We start from the raw sequence: 26,096 nt of genomic DNA, 5'->3' as shown, positions 1-26,096 counted from the left end.
ATGAAAAATAATCTCTAAACACATTCGATCTTTTTAGGCAGTTGACAAATAAAAACAGATTGAGAAAAACACAACAAAAGTGATTTCTTTAATCACGGTGAATATTTAGCACAACAATTCGGTCCTTCTTCCCTGAAATCTTGTGAAACTGTACCCAAAAACTCACATCAAAATCCAGTTTAAAAAAAAAAACACAGTCATTGACTTTAATACAGATAATATGTACAGTAAAGTATGTACATAAAAGACAAAAACTTTAAGATCACGACTGTGGAATAATTACAATAGCCTATCTGTCGGATGAATATCAGTAGCCTCTGTAGAGGTATGCTGCCGCTGCCATGTCACACTGGTCTCATAGTTAAAGACTTCTTTTTATAATAATACTAACAATAATAATAATAATAATACATAGACACACACTATACCTAAAATGATACCAGTTGAGAAGATACAAAGTCCATGAATTGGCCTTGAAAGCAGTAATTCCCAACCACCGTGCTGCGAAAAAATTTCAGATTTTCAATCTAATATATCTGCGGTATAAGTCAACGCTTAACCATTAACAATGTTGTGTTTTAACAGGGTAATTTCAAAAATACCACTTGTAATATTACACTTTTTGTAACAGAAAGAAACCATTAATCAAAAAAAAAAAAAAAAAAGACTTACTTAAAAATAGGGGCTTTTTGGTCTGAATTAAAAAAAAAAAAAGTTTACTGTTTTTCATGAGTCCACATACGTTGATATGCACTTATTTTTTTAATGATATAACAATTTTATCGCAGTGTTTTGGCGGCCTACCGGGTGTCCCCCACGGAGCCCCTAATTTGGGAGCCACTGCTTTCAAAGGCCGGAACGACGATCTTTACACATTCTTGTTTGGTCATCAAAATGGCTCCCATGTGATGCTACTACATGTGCAGTTGATCCACGTCGCACAATTGCCGGGCTGCCACCCCCACCCCCCGAAGTCAAACGCCACTTTTTGTTCTTTGGCTTTTTTTTCTCGTGTTGGAGACCGAAGGGTGCAGCTGATTTTAAAAGAGGACAAGTGTAGTCCTTCCATATTCCGTGTACGACAATGACGATGATGCCCGTGGGCATTTATTTTACACAAAAGAGCGTTTGCTGGTGGTTGCTACCTTACCGCGCCACTTTTGTCCCAGCTCAACACACAGCGGCAGCGGCGGCCATGGCGGCACTTTCCCGTCTGCCCTGCTTTTTCAGCAGCTGGATCCGGTTGTGCACGTAAAACTTGATGGCGCGCCAGTCGCGGTGGTTGCTGACGAGCAGTGGACAAAGCTCCAGACAGCGCTCACAGTCGGCCTTGGCGGGTACGCGCAGGTCGGCCAGGTTGCGGTTGAGGTGCGTTTCCACGGCGACGCGCTCCGCCTCCGACCACGGACGCTTCACCACGCCCCGTTTCCCTGTGAGAGGTAAACGCATTGCATGGATAAATCCAAAAATTTACTGAAAACTGGAAATGAATAAGTACTTTAAAATGCCCATGAACATGTTTAACTGTATCAAATATTAGAACAGCCTATAAAAAAAAAAAAAACTAACCCTTTTTTTTGGAGCAAGCATTACCTGATTTGGGTAACCTCCTTTTGGGAGCGCCGGCGGCTGACGGGCTGACTGCCGACGCGACTGGCGCCCTCTTTCTCTTCGGGGGTCTGCCCGGACCTTTCTTCCTCACGATCACCTCCACCTTTTCCGGCACCTCCTCCTTTACGTCTTCCGCCTCCGAGCCTTCCGAGAACGAGTCGACGGAATTGCCTGACATCACTGCCGGACAGAAAAGACGTCTTGCAGTCAAAATGTGTTTGATAAGTCGACGGTTGGACACGATAGCAAAATTGAGAAAATTAGTTATTAATGCTGAAATGTGTACGATATCAGTCACATGACCTTTCCACATTTTTGGTGCATGTTAAAGATCATTGCAGCCAATGCTCATCTTTCACCGTGTTGTAGCGAGAAATCCACTTCCGTATTAGCGAACGTTGCGAGTACACTGTCAAGTCGATACTGTGCACATATATTGTGTTTTTGACTATAACATGACCATAATTCTAATTTTAAATTGCCATGGACATAAAATATCAAAAGTATCTTCAGCAAGTGGCCTCCTTGTCTTACCGTCCAGCTCCAGGCAAATGTGCTGCAAGCTCATCCCACGGAAGAGCACGCCCTCCTTCTCGCCGTACAGAACCACGCGGCCCACCTGCCCCATCAGGGAGGCGTCCCGCGTGATGGAGGAGCAGTTCTGCGTCACATGGTACTCTGTCTCCAGAAAGTTCTCCAGGCGCTTGGTGGCGCCGCCTTGAGCCGAGCCCTCCTCCAGGAGCAGTAGCTGCGTGAGGATGGCCACCTGCCGACGCACCCGAGTCCCCGTGATGGCGCCGGGGTTCTTGATGCCGCTGGCCCGTGCCAGGTTCCTCAAGAGGTCCGTGCCACGGAGCGGGGTGGCGGGCGAGTGATAGGGGCGGGAGAAAACGTAGGGGCTCTCGGGGTCCACGCCCACGTCGGCGCTGGTTTGCAGGAGCAGGTCGAGGCAGGACTCGCAGGTGGGCGGCAGAATGAGGGGCTGGACGCGGCCGCGCTTTCCCATGACGCACGCCCTCGGGAGGTGGCAGAGGACCCTGCGTTCAAAGGGCGACAGGAGCGCCTCGGTGCCGCCGCAGGAACTCTCCTGCGGGGCGGCGCGCTTGCGGTAGTCCTGGATGGTGAGCTTGGCCACCTCGCACTCGCGGTGGCGGTTGTAGAGGATGAGCAGCGAGAGGCTAGCGTGGCACAGCTGGCGCCAAGCCTCGGCCGAGCGCGAGCGGCCCAGCGACAGGAAGGAGGCGTGCTGCTGTTGCTGGAGGTACGTCACCAGCGAGGACAGCGAGGACAGCAGCGGAGACATGTGGTGCCGCCGGGACCTGGAAGTAGATCGACACTCGTTGGAATGACTCCCGACTGGTACCGACGCTACGATATGCATATGTTCAAGCAGCAGTTATTTGAAGGTTTTAACTTTGCATCCTAATTTCAACTAGCCCGTCAATGGCGTTTTACATTTTAGGTTAGCGTTAAGCATTAATAACTCTCAATCGATTATTGGCTAAGTCAATAATTAGCACATCAATTTGACAATATCTGCTTCAGGGAACTATTTAAATGTTAACTTTTTAAGAGATGCTGCAAACCCTAGGAACTCTCTGCACCTTCTATTTTTGTTCAAAATTAAATAAGCTAAGTGAAAATGTTATCATTCAGATATTGGGAAATGTTGTAAATCGTTGTTCGTAGAAAATGCGGTAAGTATTGTAATAAGGGTAAGTTTTCAAGACGTTTGATATTTACGTTTTTCTTTTCGTTATATATTTACAGTTTAACTCCTACTAGAGTCCAGGCAGGCAATTCTTAGCATCTTCAATAGTGCTTCAGTTTTTGGGGCTATTCACGGTATTCAAAAACGCACACGGACAAGTTTTAAATGATTCAGGGCCCAACCTGGTGTCCCCGTTCTTCTCCTCCGGTGTATCACCGTCTCCATCCGCACTAAGGTCGAGATCTTCTTCCAAATCGATGTCCGGTTCAGGTGTTGGAGGAGGAGCCAGATCTTCTTGGACCGGCTCGGCCTCCACCTTTTGTTGCTCTTCAAGCTTCTCCCTCTTCATCCTACGACCTCTCCTGGGAGGAGATGGGGGAGGAGGTGTAGGGCTCTTAACCCGGGGCGTCGGCGTAGGAGCGGAGCGTCTGGTGGTCGGCGGAGATGATCCGAGTGCCGCCTTCTTCTGAGCAGGCGGCGATACGGAGAGGGAGAAAGAAACGGCGCCCGGGCGGGTGCCCGGTGAGTCACGCTCCCTGGCAAAGAGTGAGGGCGGGGTTGCCGGGCTGGGGGCTGAAGGCTGCGGGACCGCGAAGGAATGACTGTGAGTTGTGGAGGCGGGTGAGGGATTGCCGTTGGCGTGCGTGCGGAGATGCGCCAGCTCCATAGCCGAGCGCACCTCAGGCTGATTGGCGTGATGTTTCTCCAGGTGGCGCGCCAAAGACCGATAGTGGCGCCCGCAGTACAGACAGTGCTGACGCCGGCTCACTGGGGCGCCGCCGGAGCTGCCAATGTTTATGTTGATGTTATTGTTGATATTGGTGGTCGGCGGGGCCATGGCGCCGACCGGCTGCGGGTTTGACCTTGCGGTGGGTGCCGAGAAGGAGGAGCAGGGGCGCCCCGGGCCCCGGGAGGAGGTGGGCCCGCCTTTTTTCTTGGTGCCTTCCGAGGAGGCGATCTTGCGCTTCTTGCGGCGGCGAAGCATCCGTCCCCTCATCTCCTCTATTTCCTCCTCCTCCTCTTCCTCCTCGTCATCATCGTCGTCGTCCTCTTCCTCGTCCTCCTCACGATCTGAGTCGCTGGGCTCGGAATGGGTGAGCGGCGAGGATGAGGGCGATAGGGACCAGGAGGGGGTGAGGTAATCCGATACGGAGAGGGACAGCGGGTGGGGGCCGGCCTCTTCGTCCTGGTGGGGGTGCACGACAACATTAGCATGATCAAAGTTGACAAGTCCCACTCTTATTGTTAGGAAACAATAGGAACGAGCCCATTTCTCACCATTGCATTCTCGCCCCAGTCTGTTAGGCTGTAGTCCACCGTGATCTCTTCCCCTTTGGCGATGTCTCGGATCGCTATGACTACCAGCCGCACCTGAGTCCCGCAGTGCACCTCGCGAATGCGGCAATTGGGCGGCGCGTGGAAGAGCACGGGTCCCCGGACGCTCCCCGCCCCTTCCTCGCCCAGCTCCGGCACGCTGGCAAAACAAAGAAGAAACAGGGACGCGTGAGTATTCGGTAAACCTCGAAAATCAGGGAGGCGGAGTCTGCGTAGTTACCATGATAACGGGTCCTCCTTACCAGAGCTGAGCAGGGTCTGTTAGGTAGTAGGGACTCCCCGGGGGAGGGAGGCCATCTTCGGTTCCCTCTGGATATTGGCCCTCACCTGAATGGACAACATATCACCTTTAGCACAATTCACAATAGGTAACAGGAAGTCGCACCTGGATTTTGTGAGGTTGTTGCAACTTTGAATTTAAACAAAATTTCGTGACATCCCTGAGGGACTAAATAGATGAAGAGTCTGCGTGTGTGTACTGACCTGGGCTGTAGCTGTGCTCAGACATGCTCTCGTCCTCCTCATCTTCCGTCACGTACGCTCGGTCGCACACCTTCACCGGCGTCCCCTTGCGCTTCCTCCCGCAAACACGGCTGGAAAATCAACATTGGCTGTGATTTCTCCAACATCGGCTGTGATTTCTCCAACAATACACAACTTTTTACTTTAAAATAAATGTAAGATATCTTTGGATAATTTATGTCAAAACTTTGATTTGATAGATCTATGCTTGTAATATGACATCTAAATAAATGTTTAATAGCTTGACGAGTTGAAAACAATCAGCGATGTGATTTAATGTGACCTACCACCAAGCAGTAGGGTTAAGCGCAGAATGGGTTTTATATGACCCCCAAAGGAGAGTTAGAAGAGGTTAAAATTGGTTCATTCCTCCATATAAAAAACATGTGCTTTCAAGATGATATCTGCATGCATGCTTTGCGTTGCAGTCATAAAGGCAATGACGATGATGATTATGATGGTGGTGATGACGACGACAGTGATGATTATGATTGTTATAATGATTTGTGTGTGTGTGTGTGTGTGTGTGTTGGGGGGGGGGGGGGTGTTCGGTCTCAAGTTCAACTGATCTGGGATCAGCTCGAATTCAGCCAGAGTCCAGCTGATGCTCCTACTGCGATGTTGATGCTAACACCACGGCTAACCAGTTAGCTTCACCGTCGCGTCAAAACATGACGGCTAACCGGGCCGGGGGCCCGCACTCTGACCAGAAAGAGGCGTCAAGCAACGGCCATGAGAGGCGCGGTCACAAAAAAAACCTTAAATGGTTCCTTTTCTCACAATATCACACATCAGAAGGGAGAGAATAGGGGGGGGGGGGGGTTAGAACGCGCGCCTGCGTTGAGTGGAGATAGAGCCAATCTAACAAAGCCCCGTAAAATTTGAGGAGGGAATAGAGCAAAACGCAGGCCCGAGCGAAGCCACTCACCCCCGAGGAGGCGGCGGTTTGCTGCCATCCCCGTCGCTGTCGAGTGTCGGTGGCTCCCGGTAGTCGAAAGGCGAGCGCACATTCTCCGCCATTAGGACTGCCAGCCAGTGCTTCCTTCCAGTCCGTCTCCGCGCTCCCTCCTCCCTTGTCGGTGGGGGGTGTTCAGGCTCAATGCGCATGCGCGCAACATCATTTCGAAGGGGAGTGTGAGTGGAGCACTTTCGCAATAAAAAAAAAAATAATAATTCTCGTAACGGGACAGTCGAAAAAAAAAAGAGGCGTTTCCTGACAAAAATCTAGAAAAAATCCTGCAACGTGATAAAGCCCATAAACGCAACTTTTGTCATGATTTTACAAATTGCTTGTAATTTGACTCAAATGTAACTTATCTAGTACTTGAAATATGAAAAAAAAAAATTCATTACTCAAAATTTCTTATGACCACATAAGAAAAAACAATTCTTGAAAAATACTTTAGTCTCATGCCTTTGTAAAAATATGTTAGTATGGTTTGGCAACACGATTACTTTTCTTCAAAACATCAATAACAGCATAGTAAGATTTTTGAATCTGATTTATTTCTCATGACTCAATAAAAATTGATCCGCGCTCATTTTGGATCTCTGCCCTTTGAGGTTGGGAAACCTCTGGTGGTTCTAAAAGTGTACAGTAGCAGCACATTCAAGTAGTACATCAGGAGCAAACCATAAAAAAACAATGAAGTCCATCCATTCTGGAATCATTGCAAGGGGGTGAAAAAAAAAAACAGTCACAGTTTGTCAGTCATTCAGGTATTTTTTTTGGCTACATCTAGCAGTTAGTTTGTTAGTGTTAAATATCTTCTAATAAATAGAATAAATTACACGCAGTATGTTTGGAAAGTGGGTCACGGCACACGAGCGTCACAGCAAACAATGGCCAACTGGAGGTCATTTTAGCACTCGCGGAGGAAATACCGCCTGGGCAAAGCCGGGCCTTATTAAAGGAGCTTAGTGGTTAGTGAAGCAGCGTGTTGTTCCACAGGTCTTGGACAGTGACTGTTGATTTAGTTTTTTGTGGGAGAGAACAAATCATGAAATATGAATAAAAATATACTGATTGTTAAATTCAAACCACTCTTGACAGCGTCAGGCAAAATGCTGCGTTATGAATCATGTCAAAATGATGCGGGTGGTGCGACTAGAATTTTGGGGGATGGACACGTATTAAATGTGATTAACAATAAACATATTCTACCACATGACGCACTGGTTAGCACGTCCGCCTCACAGTTCAGAGAGTGCGGGTTCAATTCCACTTCCGTCCCGCCCTGTGTGGCGTTTGCATGTTCTCCCCGTGCCTGCGTGGGTTTTCTCCGAACACTCCGGTTTTCTCCCATATCCCAAAAACATGCACGGTCGACTAATTGAGCACTCCAAATTGCACGTAGGTGTGAGTGCAAATGCAGATGGTTGTGTCTGTGTGCCTTGTGATTGGCTGGCAACCGGTTCAGGGTGTCCCCATGACTGCTGGGATAGGCTCCAGCACGCCCGCGACCCCCATGTGGACAAGCGGTACAGAAAATGGATGGAGGGATATTCTACCACTGTAAAAATGGACGATCAAAGTTGAAAATTATTGTGATGGTTTGGACGTAAATCAAATGGTGGAGTTGTGTTGTAAAAAAGGAACCGCCACTGTCCAATTCCTCACAATGAGGGGATGCGGGTGGTTAGTGTGGAGTGAAATCATTCGCCACTTTAGACGTCCTGCGCTCCTTCCCGCTGCGTGTGGAGAACGTGTAGAGCCTGCGTGGCGTGGTCGGCCCAGTGGACCAGCTCCACCAGCACACGATGCGTCCACAGTTTGAGCTGGAAAGGTCCCCCGCCTCCATCAGTTTCCTAGCCACAAGACAGCAAATAGTCACTCACATTTTTATCTGGTTGTTTTGTAATACATATGTGTTCAATTAAGATCATAATGCTGTTGGTGGTCAATCAACAATTCTGTGGAACAAACAGCTATAGTATTTGACTTCATTTTACAGTCCGTTGGTAGACTCACTTTTGTGGCTGGTATCGGCAGCTTCGTTGAGTACCCGATACCTTAAATGAAATAAGGACGGTGTCTACCCGATACAGACACTTGGTATCTGTACTTGCCCAGCCCTACTCAAAAATTGTGGGCGGTCAGATTGCTCCACTGTTGGACGAACGAGTGTATGAACATAAAGTCTGTACCTCATCACACCGGGTGTCCGGGGTGACTTCCAGTGCGACATCGTCTGTTTGCAGCAGGTTTTTGGTGATGTGAAGTAAATGCTCCAACCGGATTCGGACGGTGTAGCGCAGGGTTTCATAGTCGCTCTCCCCCTCGCCCCACTCCTCCACGGCCCGGGCGATGGCACAGTGCAGAAGGCCCAGGCACTGGCGCAGGGCGGCGTGCATCCGCCGCGCTGCCTCTTCCGGGTCTGGCTCCTCTGTGCTCGGGCCCAGGGAGACCATGCGGCCACCTTCGGCGGGCAGCTCCGATAAGAAGGTCTCCTGCTCCGTCTGGAAGCGGTTGTGATTTCACAGTCGTATTGATTATTAGATGGATCGTGTCAACGAAGCACAGGCACAAAAATACACAATCCATTAGGGAGGCTGGAGACCATAGATGGAAATGGGTGGTGGCTCGCCGTTAGTTTGATGACTGTCCGCATCCTGATGCGCACAGGACACGTAGGGCCCAACCGAGCTTTTTCACGGTCATGCTTGGCCAACAACTCAAACAATTCACAATTTAGCATCCCCTGTTCTAATCCAAAGCCTTCACAGATGAGAGATGAAACGTCCTCTAAGCAAATCGGAGCAGTCCGATTGATTGAATGGCCTGAGAAAGAGACGACCCTGGATGCAGGACAATATTCACAAGTATCTAGGACGTAGTACGTGCATCCAGATGCAATTGGACAAAATCTCCATGGCAACACCTTCAGACGACAACTTCCAAAGATGAATGGAAAAAATAAATCTGTTTTTAAAAATGATTTTCTTTCTTGAAATTATAGTCGACTGATTTTTTTTTTTTTTTTACAGCTGGCCGCATCAGGGCAAATATAACAAAGAAAAACTGAAAAATTTAAAAAAAGTAATTGTATATAATTTATATTTAAAATATTTAACCATAATAATAAAAGATGTGAAATAAAAACCAAGCTATATAATCTACAATAAAAATAAAAACACACAACACAAAATATATAAAAATAAAACATAGATATTTTGTATTTAATTATTTAATGCACTCCGTTCCATTATTCCTCAAAAGAAAAATTGTAGGTATAGAGAATGCAAATATTGAATTACATGTAAAATAAAACCATTTAAAAGTAATTAACACCCCTCTTCAAGTCTTTCCAAACAGCAATGTACTATTTACAAAAATGCCCAAAAAAACAAAATCAAATTAAAACTAAATTGTTGATATAAATTATTCTTTTTTATATAGATTTCTATTTTAAAAAATTAAATATTCAATATACTTATGAATATTTAATTTTCTCTGTGCCATGGCAATAAAACTGAGCCCTATAATTAAAACACATTTATCTAGTTGGTCTGCATCAACATTTATTACTACGTGATGCATTGCAGTCCCATGCAGCAACCCACAGTAGTAATTCCAAGTAGAAACGTACCGTTAAATGAACCGTACCAAAACCGACCATGACAATGAAGGTACGACTTATATTACGTCGGATGTCTAAATAATCGAGACTCACGTATAACTGGAGCAAGCGGGAACATTCGTATTGAAGCAGCCGGGCAAGGGACAGCGCTTTGCCCGTCGGCGAACCACCAGGCACCGGCGTGTTGGGCGACCTCATCCCCTCCTCCTCCTCTTGCTGCTGCTGCTCGGCCATTCCGCACTCCCTCGGTCCACTCCGAATTCGTGCGACGCTTCGTCTTGCGGCCCACCCACCCAATTTGGGGCGATGCCTAAAGGTGTTTGTTTGCGTGCTCCGGCGGCCCGGGAGGGAAGAAAGCGCGTGCTCGTTGATGTCGCCGGAGGTGGACGCTAATTGGTTCCGGCGAGCACCGGTGGCCAGGGGGCGTTTTTAGGGGGATGCACAGGGGAGATAGAAGAGTCTTTTTCTGCAGCGACCCACCCACTCGGGCAACTATGGCAAGCACGCACTGTATTGGCGTCTCTCTCTCTCTCTCTCTCTCTCTCTCTCTCTCTCTCTCTCTCTCTCTCTCTCTCTCTCTCTCTCGATTATGTTTTTAAAGTGGTCATTTAATTACCCTTGAAAACTAAGGGGAACATTGTTTTTGTTGGTTTTGTTTTTATTTCCAGTATGATATAACTAATAAAATAATAATAAAATAATAAAAAAACAAATCAGCGATTACAATGATGATGATTACTTGTAGGGAAAAGAGGTAGAAGAGGAAATCTTAACTCGAGTTTAAACAATTTTCCCACCTGCCACTAGGTAGAGACAAAGGACAAGTGACAGTTCAAGTCCTGGCTGCTATTGGTTGGCCTGCCACAGCTATAGTGATAGCAACAAGGATTAACTTGATTTTTTTTTTTTTTTTACGACACAAACACAACAACGGAAGACGGCAGTTACTACCTCAGGACCACATTGATTTATTCATCTTAAATTACTTCTCAATGCTGACAAAACAATTGTTTTCAAATCTTAAAAAAAGTGCCTCAAACTCTGCCAGTATGTTATTGAAGTGGCTCATGAATAAAAAATACATTGTAATTGATGACTCCCTCACTTTTAAATCTCTTATTGATCAACCTATGAAGAAATTCAAACTTAAATTTGGGTTTCTTCTTCTACATTTTTTTTTTTTTTTGTCTTGGACTAGTATGTTTACCATGCTTTGTTGATGTTCATCACAAAAATTCTACAAAGCTGACTGATTCAAAACTGAGAGAATTTGAGACTGCCTCAGCAATTTGTAATTGTTTTACTTAGTACTCTATGTGTAACTATTTCTGCATTTTGGCCAGGATTTCCTTGCAAAAAGTGCCCCCCCACCAGTTGAATAAAGGTTAAATAAATAAAAAGGGAAATGGAATTCACAAACCTAAATCTAAACGCTAGCTGTAGCAACTGTGACATTACCTAAACATGAAAAATTTGGTGTAGTTTCACTTTTGGCACTTTTGTGGTAAAACAAGTTCAAGCCGTTCTTCACAGCTCAAGTGAGACGAGAAATCTTCAGTAAAATCACTGACGTCAGTCGTCATTTCATTGTTATTTGAGTGTGATCTCATGTCGAAATGCTTAACTAGAAACATCATGATTAATTAGATAAATTATGACCCATTTTACTATTTCCCCTATATTTTTCCCAAGAGAAAAACAGTGTTTATCCTAAATCATCATTTCTTATGAATAGTCCTAATAATCTTTTCTGTTGCCAAAAATGCAAATGAGAAAACATTGAAGCCTTCTGTTGGATTTTGTCCACAATTTAGGGAGCGCACTATCTGCGCCTCACGGCAAAAGCCATTGCCAATCACCTGTTATCCAATTTACTCACTGCATGCTTGTTTGATTTCTTCAGTTTTGGAAAATGCTAAGACACTGAAGCAGAAATTAGACTTACACAGGTTGGCTGACACAATTCTTGTTAAGAAAGCTCTGTTTTCAGGAAAGTACAATACAGCGCTGGGCCCTTCAAGAACGGAAAGTCTCCATTCAGAAAAGGCAACGTTCAAGGTTCTTTGGTCAGCTTATATTCAGTTGCACATGCCAGTGTGGGCTGAGTTTGATGGGTGATGATTCTTTGGGGTGGGGCAAGTTCGCAGGAGAGTTTGATTCCATGGGAGTGGGTGCTGGTTCGGTGTGTGGGGGCTGTTGTTTTCCATCCCATCTTTCGGCCTTGGTGACCACCTTGGCTGTTGTCCTCCTGGCGTTGTCCCTCTGGCACCTCTGCTGGTTTCATCTCCAAATGACCTTCCTGTAAACATTCTCCTCCATTCTTGCACATACACTGTCGCACCTCATCCATTCATCTTTCTTTCAATTTTGTCATTTTGTACGGAATTATGTGAGTTTTTGGCTGTGACATCATCAATTTATTGATGTTCCCTGACTATGCAAAGTTTATACTCACCACTTACCATGTTTTTGTTTGTTTGTTCTTTTGATACTCCATGTACTTGCTTACGTCATCATATTCTTAGTTTAATCATGCTTTCAACCATATCTTTTCTTTGTCAGGCAAAATATTTCCCTCTGTCCAGAATGTTCAGTCGTAATCGAAAACTGGCGTCTAGCATTAGTCAAAACATAAGATACAATCAAGTACTGAACATTTTTCGACTTTGGCAGTGTCCGTGATTTAGAAAATCATCAGGCACGCATTAAACAGTTCCTTAAGTTATTCATGCAATATATCAAAAAACATTTGTTATTTCAAAGTTCTCAAAAATATATATCACATCATAAAGTTATAAAAAACTTTCTCATTACCACTTATCAAAAATGTCTAGTTATGTCTTCTTTATTGATTTGGTGTGTAGGTATAATTATATGCTTAAAATGTTTCTTTTATTGATTTAATATGTGAATATACTTGTCTGCTTATGTACTTTATTCAATGAGGTTTGAGCATATCTGTTTTTGTAGCTAGGCAGAACTTTTTGTATTTCGACCCCATTCCTTCACTTCTTTATAAAAGAAACATTTTTTTTACAATGGACAACGGACCAACGTTTTCCCTTTCGTGAAGAATAATGCCTGGGCATAAGGTTGCGTGGACAACATGGAGAAAATGGAACCTTCTCTCGACTCAGGTTTCAATGGGCCCCCTTGGTTTTACTTCATACTTGACAGGTGGTAGCTTGGCCATGAGTTGCCATTTCCATTTTCTTAGCTGGATATATGGTGACAAAGCAATATTACATTGCGACAGAATGACTTGCAGATGCTCAGACAATGCAAATTGCATTCCGAACCACCTGCTAAGGTGTTGTTAGTGGGAATTTCCTTTACTTGCCTTTCCTGATAATCATGCTTCTTGACTTTCTAGTCTCAAATGTCATCCAAGGCCAGACCTCATTAAGCCTCCGTTGTTGCTCACCAGACTCCGTTGTTGGATCTCAGGCTACCTTCATTTACAGCTACTGTACACGTGATTAGCTGTGGGTCCACATTCTGTCGGCAAAATTGTGAATGTTCTTGCCATTTTCGCTGTATTTATTTTATGGGTGTGTCGGTCAGATTATCTATTGCTAATCATTGCGCCAGAGGACACCACGTCACGAAAGACAGGGGGTTGGGGGGGGGGGGGGGGCATGATGGCGTGATGATACAGTCAGTGAGATGTTAATCAGCAGTCAGACACCCAGAAAGTAAGTATGCCAGACACGTGGACAATGCCATTGTGTGTAGGGCGTCAAAATAACTAAACTAAAAATACATTAGAATGATAACAACAGGCATATCTTTTAACCTGATAACATATTCAACAAAATTCTTGAAACTTGAATATCAATTATTGACATATTTATAAATCAAGTTTAAATAAGAAAAATCAGGTCAAACTTTAAATCACTCACTTTAAATCTTTAAACTTTAAAATCTTTAACTTTAAATCAACAGGCAGCAGCCAGAATATTTTGCATTGAAATATATGAATGCTATAAAGCTAATGCAAAGTTAAAAAAAAGACTATGTCAATTAAAGATAGTTAGCAAGCATATATTCCACATTTCTAAAATCAACGTAAAAAAACTAAATTGTAAATTCATTTGAGAATATGTCCACTTTCTTTAAAAACATGAATAAAACAAAGAAATGAAACTGAACAAGTCGGATTATAAAGATTTGTCATTTGAAATATTCACTGTTAAATAAAAAAAACTATGTTGAAAAAATATTGATCAATAATCAACAAAAAATTAAATAAATCTATTGGTAAAATATTAAGCATTAAATATTAACATTTAAAAAATATTTCCAAATATGTTACCATGAAATAACAAAGACGCTCTTCCGGAAGCTCCTTCCTTTAAGAAAAACGATTGAATAGTTGGATAAGACAAATGGAATGCTCAAACTTGTTTATTGAAGGAACCTGGTTTTTTTGTTATTTCTTTCGACACTTGACGCCACGAAACCTATGGCAAAAATTTTGACTGGTGTCACTCCTCTTTCACCTTCCTCCCCATATATATATCCACATTAGGATTGAGCAACCCAGCAGAGTGGACAAACCCACACACAAACATCTGTTTTGTAATTATGCAGGTATCAAAATTTTAAAACACAACAAAAGGCAACAGGTAGGTGTTTTTTATGTTTCAAGATTTTATAATAGATTTTTCTTTATTTTGTAAAAGTGGTAAAAATTGGTAACATTCAAAAACACTTTTATATGAAATGTTTTATTAATATCTAATTAGATATAAGCTATAATAATTTTGTGATATTTTTTATTGATTTTAAGTGGTATTTTGAAATTTTGGCATGTAGGTAAGGGAATTTGTTACTGCATTTTTATCAAATGTAAAATAATATTTTATAACAACATTTGTATAAAATGTAATTCTTTTAAAACCACAATTAATTTGTTATTTAGTAGGATTTGTCAATCTGCATGTGTGGGTATTGTTAGATTATTTTTAGAGATTATTAACACACTAAAGTGTTGAATGTTTTTTGTTCTTGTTCACAATGCAATCACTGCAAATCGTTGAACAAATTAGCCATTTTTGGGGTCTCCTGAAAAGTGATGATTTTGGAGGTATGAGAAATTCGCCTGACACCTGCAATTTTATACATACTAGGGATTGGATTCGCTCTTATAATCACCATTCGTCACTTGTGAAAAAGTCAACAAACAACTTCCAAGTGGATTCGTCATTTGCAGGGTTTGGGGTACGTATTACCCCCAAAATACATAAAAATTGCCCTAAATAGCAATTGCAGAAGACTTAAATAGTGCTTTAGCAACACCAGGGGTTTCCTCAAGCAGACAAATAGCTTATTGTTAGTTCTAACTACAGGCTGTTGTATTATACTTTTGAGCCTCGGTGAATATATAAACTGGAAGTGCTGTGAATGTTTTTTGTTTTTCTTTGGTTTGAGTAGCCCTGTGATTGGGGGCCATTGCTATATAGCATATTTACATGAATCCTCATTTTTTGTAAAAAAAAAAAAAAAAAAAAAATCATCATGATATTGTTCAACAGGAAAACGATAACATTCTCAGTCATTTATACCAAATAGAACTGGAACTATACATAGAATTGTTACTCGTCCGCAACTGCAATAAGTGCCTGACTTAATATAGTAATGGTTTACATTTTGCAGGTTCTTGGAGAGAAACAATGAGTGCTGCGCCATGGTTATCAGTTTTGCTACTGTTTCATGGTAAGTATGCCATGGTATGAAGAAAATTACTGATCACTTTATAACTACTACTACTAATCTTTCTAATATTCCCATCTTCACTCAAGTTGTGACAACTACAACTGGACAGACTATGACAATGCTACCGACAACTGAAGTGGTAACAACTGATGGTGCAACAACGACTGGAGTTATAACTGCAACTGGAGAAACAACAACTGGAACAGAAACAACAACCGGAATAGCAACAACCATAGTAGAGACGACAACCGGAGCAGGGACAACAGGTGGTGCAACAACCACTGAAGTTCCAACTGCAACTGGAGCAACAACAACTGAAGTAAAAACAACAACTGGAATAGCGACAACAACCATAGTGGAGACGACAACCGAAGCAGTGACAACTGTTGGTGCAACAACTACTGGAGAGTTAACTCCAACTGGAGACACAACAACCGGAACACCAACAGCTGAAGTGGAAACAACAACCAGAGTAGCGACGACAACTGACGATGCAACAACCACTGGTGTTTCAACTGCAAGTGAAGAAACAACAACTGGAGGCGAAGAAACGGCAATCGGAATAGTGACACATACTATAGTAGAGACAACAACCGAAGCAGTGACAACAACTGTTGGTGCAACAACTACTGGAGAGTTAACTCCAACTGGAGATGCAACAACTGGAACACCAACAGCTGAAGTGGAGACAACAACCAGAGTAGCGACGACAACTGACGATACAACAACCACTGGTGTTTCAACTGCAAGTGAAGAAACAACAACTGGAAGTAAAGAAACAGCAACAGGAATAGCGACAACAACTATAGTAGAGACGACAACCGGAGCAGTGACAACAACTGATGGTGCAACAACTACTGGAGTTTTAACTACAACTGAAGAAGCAACAACCGCAACACCAACAGCTGAAGTGGAGACGTCAACCGCAGTAAAAACAACTGGTGGTGCAACAACTACTGGAGTTTTAACTACAACTGGAATACTGACAACAACTGAAGTGGAGACAACAACCGGAATAGCAGTAACAACTGATGGTGCAACAAGCACTGGAGTTTCAACTGCAACTGGAGAAACAACAACTGAAATCGAAACAACAACTGGAACAGCGACAACAACCATTGAAGAGACAACAACCGGAGCAGTGACAACAACTGTTGGTGCAACAACTACTGGAGAGTTAACTACAACTGGAGACACAACAACGGGAATACCAACAGCTGAAGTGGAGACAATAACCGGAGTAGCGACAACAACTGATGGTGCCGCAACTACTGGAGTTTCAACTGCAAGTGAAGGAACAACAACTAGTAGACACACAGTAGCAACAACAACCAAAGGTGCAACAACTCGTGCGATAAACAAAACCACTCTGTCTACCACAACCAGAGCAACAACAACTACCACAACCCGTCCACCGCCTCCGGTTGTTATTACCGTTGTTGTCAGGGTTGTTGCAGTACTGTTTGTACCATATGTACCAGAATTGGCTAACCCCGAGAGTCCACAATTCATTGCGCTTGCTCGAGAAGTCTTTTTAGTGGTGAGTACAATGTTGGTTTGGTGTTTAGTTGTTGGGCATCACAGAAGCTACAGTAACATTTGCATTCTCACCACAGTACGACGTTATATACAGAAGGAGGTACCCAACCTACAACAACTGTGTCGTTAGAGGCTTCAGGTAATGTCACCTCTGAATTGATGCAAATGTCGTCACATAACAATGTCAATAACACATTGCTAACACAGGCCCGCCGTGGCCCGGGTCCGGATGGAAAACACTGAGGCGGACGTGGCCATCGAGTTCAACAATAACAGCCTAACAAATGAAGCAATTCCCAGCAAAGACGCCGTGGTCGAAACGTTACGAGAAGCCGTGGCCGACCCCAACAGCAATTTCACCGTGGACTTTGATGAGGAGTCCATACAACTTCTTGGTAATAGCTATCATCCATCCGGTCCGGATCCACTCCTGGATGCATCCGCTTAATGTTCTGCGACTGTTATTTTACAGTCACAACCACTGTCGCACCGACGACAACTACCGTCGAGGCGCTCACGACGCGACGGGTGACCTTCCGATCGGCGGGAGAGCGGTTCACCACGGCCTTGTTGAATTCATCTACAGCAAATAGAATAAAAATGACAACCGGACTCGCAACACTTAGTAGACACGCAGTAGCAACAACAACCAAAGGTGCAACTAGTGCGATAAACAAAACCACTCTATCAACCACAGCAACAACAACCAAAGGTGCAACTAGTGCGATAAACAAAACCACTCTATCAACCACAGCAACAACAACTACTACAACCCGTCCACCGCCTCCGGTTGTTATTACCGTTGTTGTCAGGGTTGTTGCAGTACTAGTTGTACCATATGTACCAGAATTGGCTAACCCCGAGAGTCCACAATTCATTGCGCTTGCTCGAGAAGTCTTTTTAGTGGTGAGTACAATGTTGGTTTGGTGTTTAGTTGTTGGGCATCACAGAAGCTACAGTAACATTTGTATTCTCACCACAGTACGACTTTGTATACAGAAGGAGGTACCCAACCTACAACAACTGTGTCGTTAGAGGCTTCAGGTAATGTCACCTCTGAATTGATGCAAATGTCGTCACATAACAATGTCAATAACACATTGCTAACACAGGCCCGCCGTGGCCCGGGTCCGGATGGAAAACACTGAGGCGGACGTGGCCATCGAGTTCAACAATAACAGCCTAACAAATGAAGCAATTCCCAGCGAAGACGCCGTGGTCGAAACGTTACAAGAGGCCATAACCGACCCCAACAACAATTTCACCTTGGCCTTTGATGAGCAGTCCATACAACTTCTTGGTAATAGCTATCGCCCATCCAGTCCGGATCCACTCCTGGATGCATCCGCTTAATGTTCTGCGACTGTTATTTTACAGTCACAACCACTGTCGCACCGACGACAACTACCGTCGAGGCGCTCACGATGCGACGGGTGACCTTCCGATCGGCGGGAGAGCGGTTCACCACGGACTTGTTGAATTCATCTTCAGTAGCATTTTTCATTCGAGCATTTGTTATCAAAACAACGGTAAACACCTGAGCTAACTCACTCATATATAAAAACATTTAATACAAATTAAAAAAATAACCAATAGATAAAAATTATGACATTTTTCTAGTGAAATGACTTGACCAGCGTAATTACATTGCAACTTGTAACAAATAAAAAATGGTCTTTCTTGTAAATGACAACATTTACCTCACATAACTTAATCGGTATTTGACTTTTAAATGTACAAAATGTTACGAATGCCGACATTTTTCTTGTAGGATGACATCTGTACCTTTTGTTTGTTTTTCCACAGCTTGAACCACCGTACCAATTGAAATTCACTTCATTCCGAGGCCTGGACGTGGTTTCATTCAGGTTGGTTATTGCTTAAGGTGTTCATGGCATTAATCATAATTAAGGATGAGCTAGTAGCAGATACAATTTTAGTTATGGGTATCAAAAATAAAAATGATGAGAATATAAATACAAATGTGTCTTTTCCGTTTGGCAGTAATGGCTCCATCATCAACAACATGAATATAATTTTTGAATCTGGCTCGGTGCCCAACAACAGCGCCATCGCGAGCGTTCTGGTGGACGTCGCCGACAGTGTCACGGGCTTTGACATAGACACATCTTACATTTTTGTGGATGGCTTGCGTAAGTCATACATAAAGTGTACATGACCCATTCTGGTTATATACATAATAAATGACATTTTTATTTCTTGTTTTGTTTTCTCTTGCAGAAGTTTCACATGGATCGAACCACAAAGGAAATTTGATCAGCACTTCCTGCCTAGTGTTGTTGTCATGGTTACTGGCAAAGCAGCAATAATAATGGGAGTAAATGCCCTGATTTTAAATATTATTACTAACAATATCATGTGTGACAGTAATTTTAAATGTATCATATTATGAAATATTCCAATGTAACACCAACAACTCATCATGTGGTTTTCCTACATTGACTTTTCAGACTAAGTCAGAGTTGAGCCAACATTTACAACTTATTACATGAAAAAAGTCTTGAAATAAGCCATTATTTTCTGAAAACTTCAACAAAATTTATCATAGAGATACAAACCGTCAAAATGGTAAGATTATACGGATAAAACCACATGACATTTAAGCATGTCTGGTATTTGTGTTGACATTCCTCCCACATGCCATTGATATATCTGCAGAGATTGTACTGAAAACACTGAAGCTTGCGGATTGTTAGTCAACCGGTGGAACCGTGTCAGCTAATCAGCAAACGTCGGAAGAGGAGCGTCGGCTTTTTTTCAACGTTGTGCAATATAGACTACGCTGTGGCCAAGTTCTGACAAATGCACCTCGCTGCATATTCGCACACAATTCACACAAATTGCAGAAAAAATTAGATGCCCCACCCCCTATTTTTTTTTTTTTAAATAGAGACAAACAAAGTTGTGATTGTTGGATTTAATTGCGGTACTATGTCTTGAATATTATTCTAAATCAGCAAAATAATTTAGGTGGACAGGGCAGTCAGTATAAGATCCGGTTTAAGTGTAACTAAACAACATATGCCATCGAGTGGTGAATGGTGATATTACAATTTAAGACTACAATCAACCTTGCATATTCGTAATTCGGTTTCCACGGATTCGCATATTCAAATTAAAATTAAATCCTTTTTTGGTTTGTTTCATTTCTGGGGGTGGTGGAATTAATCACGTGGGTCACTCAGAGTGGAGTCACGGACTGCTGCTTTCATTTGCTCATTATTTTATTGGAATAAAGTCCTGTTTTTGTGAGAGAAAAAAAATCTGAATGTGACAAGAAACAGAAACTGGGTCCACTTAATAATTTCCTACAAATGGTGTGGTGTTGTTTGATAAAAATCAATATTTACTTTGAACCAATTAAAATTTCTGATATATAATAGGTCATCACATAAATCTGACATCACTGCACAGATATTTTTAGAACACTTTTTTTTTTTTTTTTTTTAGCAAACGGCATGTTCTTTGTTCCTTTTGGGGAGGGCCTGCTAGTATAAGGCCACTTAAGCGGCTTTTCTAAAATGAAATACCTTTAAATTTTCAAGTTCACCGGAGTTGGATGTCACCATAATATAAAGTTAATATCATCTAAATTGATCTTTAAATTATCTTTAAATTAAACTTTACAACATGCTTTTGTTATTGTATTTTTTTTCTCATGACTTTTTTTTGTATTTGACCATAACATTCAGAATTATTTCCCCCGCTCGAGAAGATCCAATGGCCGTCCAATGAAAGGAGTGGTTTAGGGTGGAAGGTGGGGTGGGGTGGGCTGGGTGTCTTTGCCCCTGACGCCTGTAACCCCACGCTCCGCCACTGCGCGTCCGTAGGAGCCGGTTGAGTATCTGCGTTATCTCCGCATGTTTGACAAGAGAGGAAGTGTTTGACTGATCTCTTTCTCCCTCCCTCCCTCTCTTCCCTGTATCTATTTCCACACACACACACAAAAGAAATAAAAAGTGGCGTCCTGTGATTCGCGCGCGTCACACGTTGTTTACTTTTTAGTGCTCGCTTCCGCGCATTTGTCTTCTCTTTTTTTTTTTTTCCATTCCTCCTCCTCCATATGGGTGACCGTCGCGCTATTGTGGATATATAGAGGCAGAGACACACCATGGAGGAGGACATGATGGAAGCGTGGTTGGACGACCACCTCGACTTCACGCACTCCTACTTTGTCCGGAAAGCGTCCAGGTAAAAAGCGAGCGACGTGCGCGTGCATGTTCTTTTTTTTTTTTTTTGGGAACGAGCCTTTATGGTGGTGGTGTGCTACTTGCAATGTGTGTTTTTTCTATTTAAAGCCCTTTTTATGACCCAAGGGAGGAAGGGTTAGTCTGGGGAGCAAAGTTTTCCTACATAATAAAAAATAAATAAAAGTGATTCGTTTATCTTTGACATCCTGTTAAAATGGGAAAAGGATCTTTTAGTGAGCACATGTCGAGCAAAAACAAGTCCCTATAAGGTGGGCGGGAGAAGAAGAAAGACATGGAATGTTGAACTAAACTCCCAATCTGGCAAGACTTGATGTCGCTTGTAACTTGGACAAGTTGCACCGTCTTGATTGCTTAACTGGAAGAAATAAAATGTTGATTTGTCTTGTAAAAAGGAAATAAAAGGAAGAAAAGTTCACTTTTGCCTTTTTCTTTTTCAGAACCCATTTTCCAGTGTCTTTCATATGGAATATGAGGAGCAAGGTGAAGGCTTTAATTCCTCCAAAAGGTAAGGCAATTACTTTTAACACAAAGGGCGACACTATTCAATTCAATATTATTGAACGAGAAAGTCAGCCTTAGAAAAAAAATATATATATTATGAGAAAATTGACAAAAATGAAGCCAAACTGGTTGTAAGACAGTTTTTTTAGCAATTCTGTGACTATATTCTAGAGTCATATTTTTTTGCCTATAACAAAACTTTGTAGCCTGCCCACTTAGACTTTGGTTTCCTGTTTGGAAATTAACAGTAATGCCGACATATAATATTAAGTTCATGATCAAATATGATTAGATAATTTCACGTTTTGCTATAAGTCTCCTCAGAGAATCTTCTTGCGTCAACCAGATCAACTACATGTACGCTCAGTATGTTAAAAACACCATGCAGCCCCTCAACATCGCTGATGTCAGCAAAGATCAACGGTTCCCTTTAACGGTTTGTATTTTTACAATTTTTCAGGTTACTGTCATGTACTTACCAAAGTAATGTCTTTTGTTTTATCTGGCAGTGTGAAAAGCAATATCTCACCAGGAAAGCTATAACGAGTTTGCTCTGCACTCCGATCAAAAATGGCAAGAAGGACAAAGTCATTGGTAGGATGGGTTTCGAGTACTGTTTCGAAAAGATAAAAAAAAAAAAAAGATGCATTGTTTTAATGAAAAAGTTTCTCTAGTGAGGAAAGTTTGACGTGGGAAAAGCTCTGCCGGAGGTGGGAGTTGAAGCTCTTCCTGACAGGAGATTCTGCCAGACGTTCCCAGCAGACCCTCACAGAGCGTTTGGGTCTGCCAGGTCGGACCGGCATCTTCCCCCACCATCGGAGCCAACCCACCACCAGGTGGTGATCAGTTGACAGCTCCGCCCCTCTCTTCACCTGAGTGTCCAAAACATTTGGGTTTCTTCTTCTATAATTTTTTTTTTGTCTTGGACTAGTATGTTTACCATGCTTTGTTGATGTTCATCACAAAAATTCTACAAAGCTGACTGATTCAAAACTGAGAGAATTTGAGACTGCCTCAGTAATTTGTAATTGTTTTACTAGGGGGAAACATTGTTTTTGTTGGTTTTATTTTTATTTCCAGTATAATATAACTAATAAAATAATCATAAAATAATTTAAAAAATTGAAAAAAATCAGCGATTACAATGATGATGATTACTTGTAGGGAAAAGAGGTGGAAGAGGAAATCTTAACTCGAGTTTAAACAATTTCCCAACCTGCCACTAGGTAGAGACAAAGGACGAGTGACAGTTCAAGTCCTGGCTGCTTTTGGTTGGCCTGCCACACCTATAGTGATAGCAACAAGGACTAACTTGATATTTTTTTTTTTTACGACACAAACACAACAACGGAAGAACGGCAGTTACTACCTCAGGACCACATTGATTTATTCATCTTAAATTACTTCTCAATGCTGACAAGACAATTGTTTTCAAATCATACCAGTATGTCATTGAAGTGGCTCATGAATAAAAAATACATTGTAATTGATGACTCCCTCACTTTTAAACCTCTTATTGATCAACCTCTGAAGAAATTCAAACTTAAATTTGGGTTTCTTCTTCTTTTTTTTTTTTTTTGTCTTGGACTACTAGTATGTTTACCATGCTTTGTTGATGTTCATCACAAAAATTCTACAAAGCTGACTGATTCAAAACTGAGAGAATTTGAGACTGCCTCAGCAATTTGTAATTGTTTTACTTAGTACTCTATGTGTAACTATTTCTGCATTTTGGCCAGGATTTCCTTGCAAAAAGTGCCCCCCCCCAGTTGAATAAAGGTTAAATAAATAAAAAAGGAATTGTAATACACAAACCTAAATCCAAACGCTAGCTGTAGCAACTGTGACATTATCTAAACATGAAAAATTTGGTGTAGTTTCACTTTTGGCAAAATGGTGCGTTGTGGTAAAACAAGTTCAAGTCGTTCTTGACAGCTCAAGTGAGGCGAGAAATGTTCAGTAAAATCACAGATGTCAGTCGTCATTTCATTGTTATTTGGGTGTGATCTCATGTCGAAATGCTTAACTAGAAACATGATTAATTTTAACTTTCATATGATTTCAGAAGATAAATTATGAAATAAACAGTGTTTATCCTAAATCATCATTTCTGATGAAGAGTCCTGATAATCTTTTCTGTTGCCAAAAATGTAAATGAGAAAACATTGCAGCCTTCTTTTTAAAAAAAATAAATTAAAAAAATTACAATGGACAACAGACCAACGCTTTCCCTTTCGTGAAGAATTATGCGTGGGCATAACGTTGCGTGGACAACATGGAGAAAATGGAACCTTCTCTCGACTCAGGTTTCAATGGGCCCCCTTGGTTTTACTTCATACTTGACAGGTGGTAGCTTGGCCATGAGTTGCCATTTCCATTTTCTTAGCTGGATATATGGTGACAAAGCAATATTACATTGCGACAGAATGACTTGCAGATGCTCAGACAATGCAAATTGCATTCCGAACCACCTGCTAAGGTGTTGTTAGTGAGAATCCGACTTTCTCAATATCCTCCAGCCATCCCTCAAATTGTTTCTCAATGCTGTGGGCAGTGTTTTTGTCCTCCGGTGACTAATCACGCCATTTTCCCAAACACTTGATGTGATTGTCCTTGATGGATTCAATGACTTGTATGAGCAAATTAAACTGTTGCCTTTCCTGATAATCATGCTTCTTGACTTTCTAGTCTCAAATGTCATCCAAGGCCAGACCTCATTAAGCCTCCGTTGTTGCTCACCAGACTGCGTTGTTGGATCTCAGGCTACCTTCATTTACAGCTACTGTACATGTGATTAGCTGTGGGTCCACATTCTGTCGTCAAAATTGTGAATGTTCTTGCCATTTTCGCTGTATTTATTTTATGGGTGTGTCGGTCAGATTATCTATTGCTAATCATTGCGCCAGAGGACACCACGTCATGAAAGAAAGGGGGTTGGGAGGGGCAATTGAACAGATGGCAGGCGTGATGGTACAGTGAGTCAGTGGGAAACGAGAAAACAAAAAACATAAATAAGATGTTAATCGGCAGACACCCAAAAATATGCAGAAAGTAAGTATCCCAGATATGTCAATGCCATTGTAGTGTAGGGCGTGAAATAAAAATAAAGGATGTTGGTTGATCACTATCGTTTACTGGCAAGCACCTTTTGTAAACATATCATGACTGGCTTTCATTCTCTGGAAATACAAATAGATTAGAATGACAGCAAAAGGCATATCTTTTAACTTGATAACTGTCACGTCTTGTCCCCAGCCGTCCACTATGTGCCGGTTGTCTTGTTGCTGTCATTGTCAATGTCACTCTGTCTTTTTGTTTCACGTCTCTGTTTAGTTTCTGTTGTTGGTTTTGTTAGTCAGTTACGTCAGTCCGCCGAATCTGTTAGTTTCTGTTCGTCAATGAACCCTGGTTCAAGCTGCACTTGGTCGCCCTGCTCCATTTCCACTCCGATTCGTTTCAATAACATATTCAACATAATGAAATTCTTGAAACTTGAATGTCAATTATTGACATATTTATAAATCAAGTTTAAATAAAAAAAAAAAATCTGGTCAAACTTTAAATCACTCACTTTAAATCTTTAAACTTTAAAATCTTTAACTTGAAATCAACTGGCAGCCGGCAGAATATTTTGCATTGAAATATATGAATGCTATAAAGCTAATGCAAAGTTAAAAAAAAGACTATGTCAATTAAAGATAGTTAGCAAGCATATATTCCACATTTCTACAATCTACGTAAAAAAACTAAATTGTAAATTCATTTGAGAATATGTCCACTTTCTTTAAAAACATGAATAAAACCAAGAAATGAAAAATTGGTTGAAAAATATTTTTAAAAAATGAACAAGTCGGATTATAAAGATTTGTCATTTGAAATATTCACTGTTAAATAAAAAATGTTGAAAAAACATTGATCAATAATCAACAAAAAATTAAATAAATCTATTGGTAAAATAGGGCGGCTCGGTGGAGCATGTCCGCCTCACAGTTAGGAGGGTGCGGGTTCGATTCCACCTCCGGCCCTCCCTGTGTGGAGTTTGCATGTTCTCCCCGGGCTCGTGTGGGTTTTCTCCGGGCACTCCGGTTTCCTCCCAGATTCCAAACACATGCTTGGTAGGCCGATTGAAGACTCCGAATTGTCCCTAGGTGTGAGTGCGGATGGTTGTCTGTCTCTGCGTGCCCTGCGATTGGCTGGCAACCGGTTCAGGGTGTCCCCTGCCTACTGCCCGATGACGGCTGGGATAGGCTTCAGTATGCCCGCGACCCCCGTGGGGACTAAGCGATTCAGAAAATGAATGGATGGATAGTGGTAAAATATTATTAAGCATTAAATATTGCCATTAAA

General features: G+C 42.2%; 3 protein-coding genes and 1 long non-coding RNA gene across 6 annotated transcripts; 2 read left to right on the top strand and 2 right to left on the bottom strand.

Annotated features, from left to right (window-relative positions):
* Positions 1-59: 59 nt before the first annotated feature.
* Positions 60-6,273, bottom strand: LOC125977744 (uncharacterized). Of its 2 annotated transcripts, none has more exons than XM_049734648.2 (8): positions 6,108-6,273; positions 5,141-5,250; positions 4,878-4,984; positions 4,601-4,796; positions 3,505-4,508; positions 2,146-2,930; positions 1,594-1,791; positions 60-1,430 (listed from the first exon to the last, which is right to left on the bottom strand). In XM_049734648.2, exons 4-8 carry the CDS (start codon positions 4,601-4,603, stop codon positions 1,171-1,173), a joined length of 2,250 nt encoding a protein of 749 aa, XP_049590605.1. In that variant the 5' UTR covers positions 4,604-4,796; positions 4,878-4,984; positions 5,141-5,250; positions 6,108-6,273; the 3' UTR covers positions 60-1,170. The 2 variants fall into 2 exon arrangements, with proteins under 2 accessions (XP_049590605.1, XP_049590598.1); XM_049734641.2 differs by having other exon boundaries at positions 4,900-4,984.
* Positions 6,274-6,663: 390 nt separating this feature from the next.
* On the bottom strand, positions 6,664-10,274 carry LOC125978054 (uncharacterized). The gene is made up of 3 exons (XM_049735021.2): positions 9,853-10,274; positions 8,327-8,638; positions 6,664-7,987 (listed from the first exon to the last, which is right to left on the bottom strand). The coding sequence occupies exons 1-3, from the start codon at positions 9,991-9,993 to the stop codon at positions 7,847-7,849; spliced, it is 594 nt and encodes a 197-aa protein (XP_049590978.1). The 5' UTR covers positions 9,994-10,274; the 3' UTR covers positions 6,664-7,846.
* Positions 10,275-14,239: 3,965 nt separating this feature from the next.
* LOC125977732 (mucin-22) lies at positions 14,240-20,671 on the top strand. 2 transcript variants are annotated; one of them, XM_049734618.2, is made up of 13 exons: positions 14,260-14,387; positions 14,892-14,982; positions 15,418-15,477; positions 15,564-17,017; positions 17,094-17,155; positions 17,224-17,411; positions 17,489-17,922; positions 17,999-18,060; positions 18,129-18,316; positions 18,394-18,545; positions 18,823-18,884; positions 19,021-19,169; positions 19,258-20,671. In XM_049734618.2, exons 3-13 carry the CDS (start codon positions 15,435-15,437, stop codon positions 19,344-19,346), a joined length of 2,883 nt encoding a protein of 960 aa, XP_049590575.1. In that variant the 5' UTR covers positions 14,260-14,387; positions 14,892-14,982; positions 15,418-15,434; the 3' UTR covers positions 19,347-20,671. The 2 variants fall into 2 exon arrangements, with proteins under 2 accessions (XP_049590566.1, XP_049590575.1); XM_049734609.2 differs by lacking the exon at positions 14,892-14,982 and having other exon boundaries at positions 14,240-14,387.
* A 1,441-nt stretch (positions 20,672-22,112) lies between these two features.
* Positions 22,113-24,416, top strand: LOC137839601 (uncharacterized). Its single transcript, XR_011085597.1, has 2 exons — positions 22,113-22,185; positions 22,259-24,416. It is a non-coding gene; the product is annotated as an uncharacterized lncRNA (long non-coding RNA).
* The last annotated feature ends 1,680 nt before the right edge of the window (positions 24,417-26,096 follow it).

This window comes from Syngnathus scovelli, chromosome 1, assembly GCF_024217435.2.
Source record: "Syngnathus scovelli strain Florida chromosome 1, RoL_Ssco_1.2, whole genome shotgun sequence".
Classification (NCBI taxonomy): domain Eukaryota; kingdom Metazoa; phylum Chordata; class Actinopteri; order Syngnathiformes; family Syngnathidae; genus Syngnathus; species Syngnathus scovelli.
The sequence above is the reverse complement of the archived record's forward strand: the minus strand, read 5'-3'. Positions and strand labels throughout refer to the sequence as shown.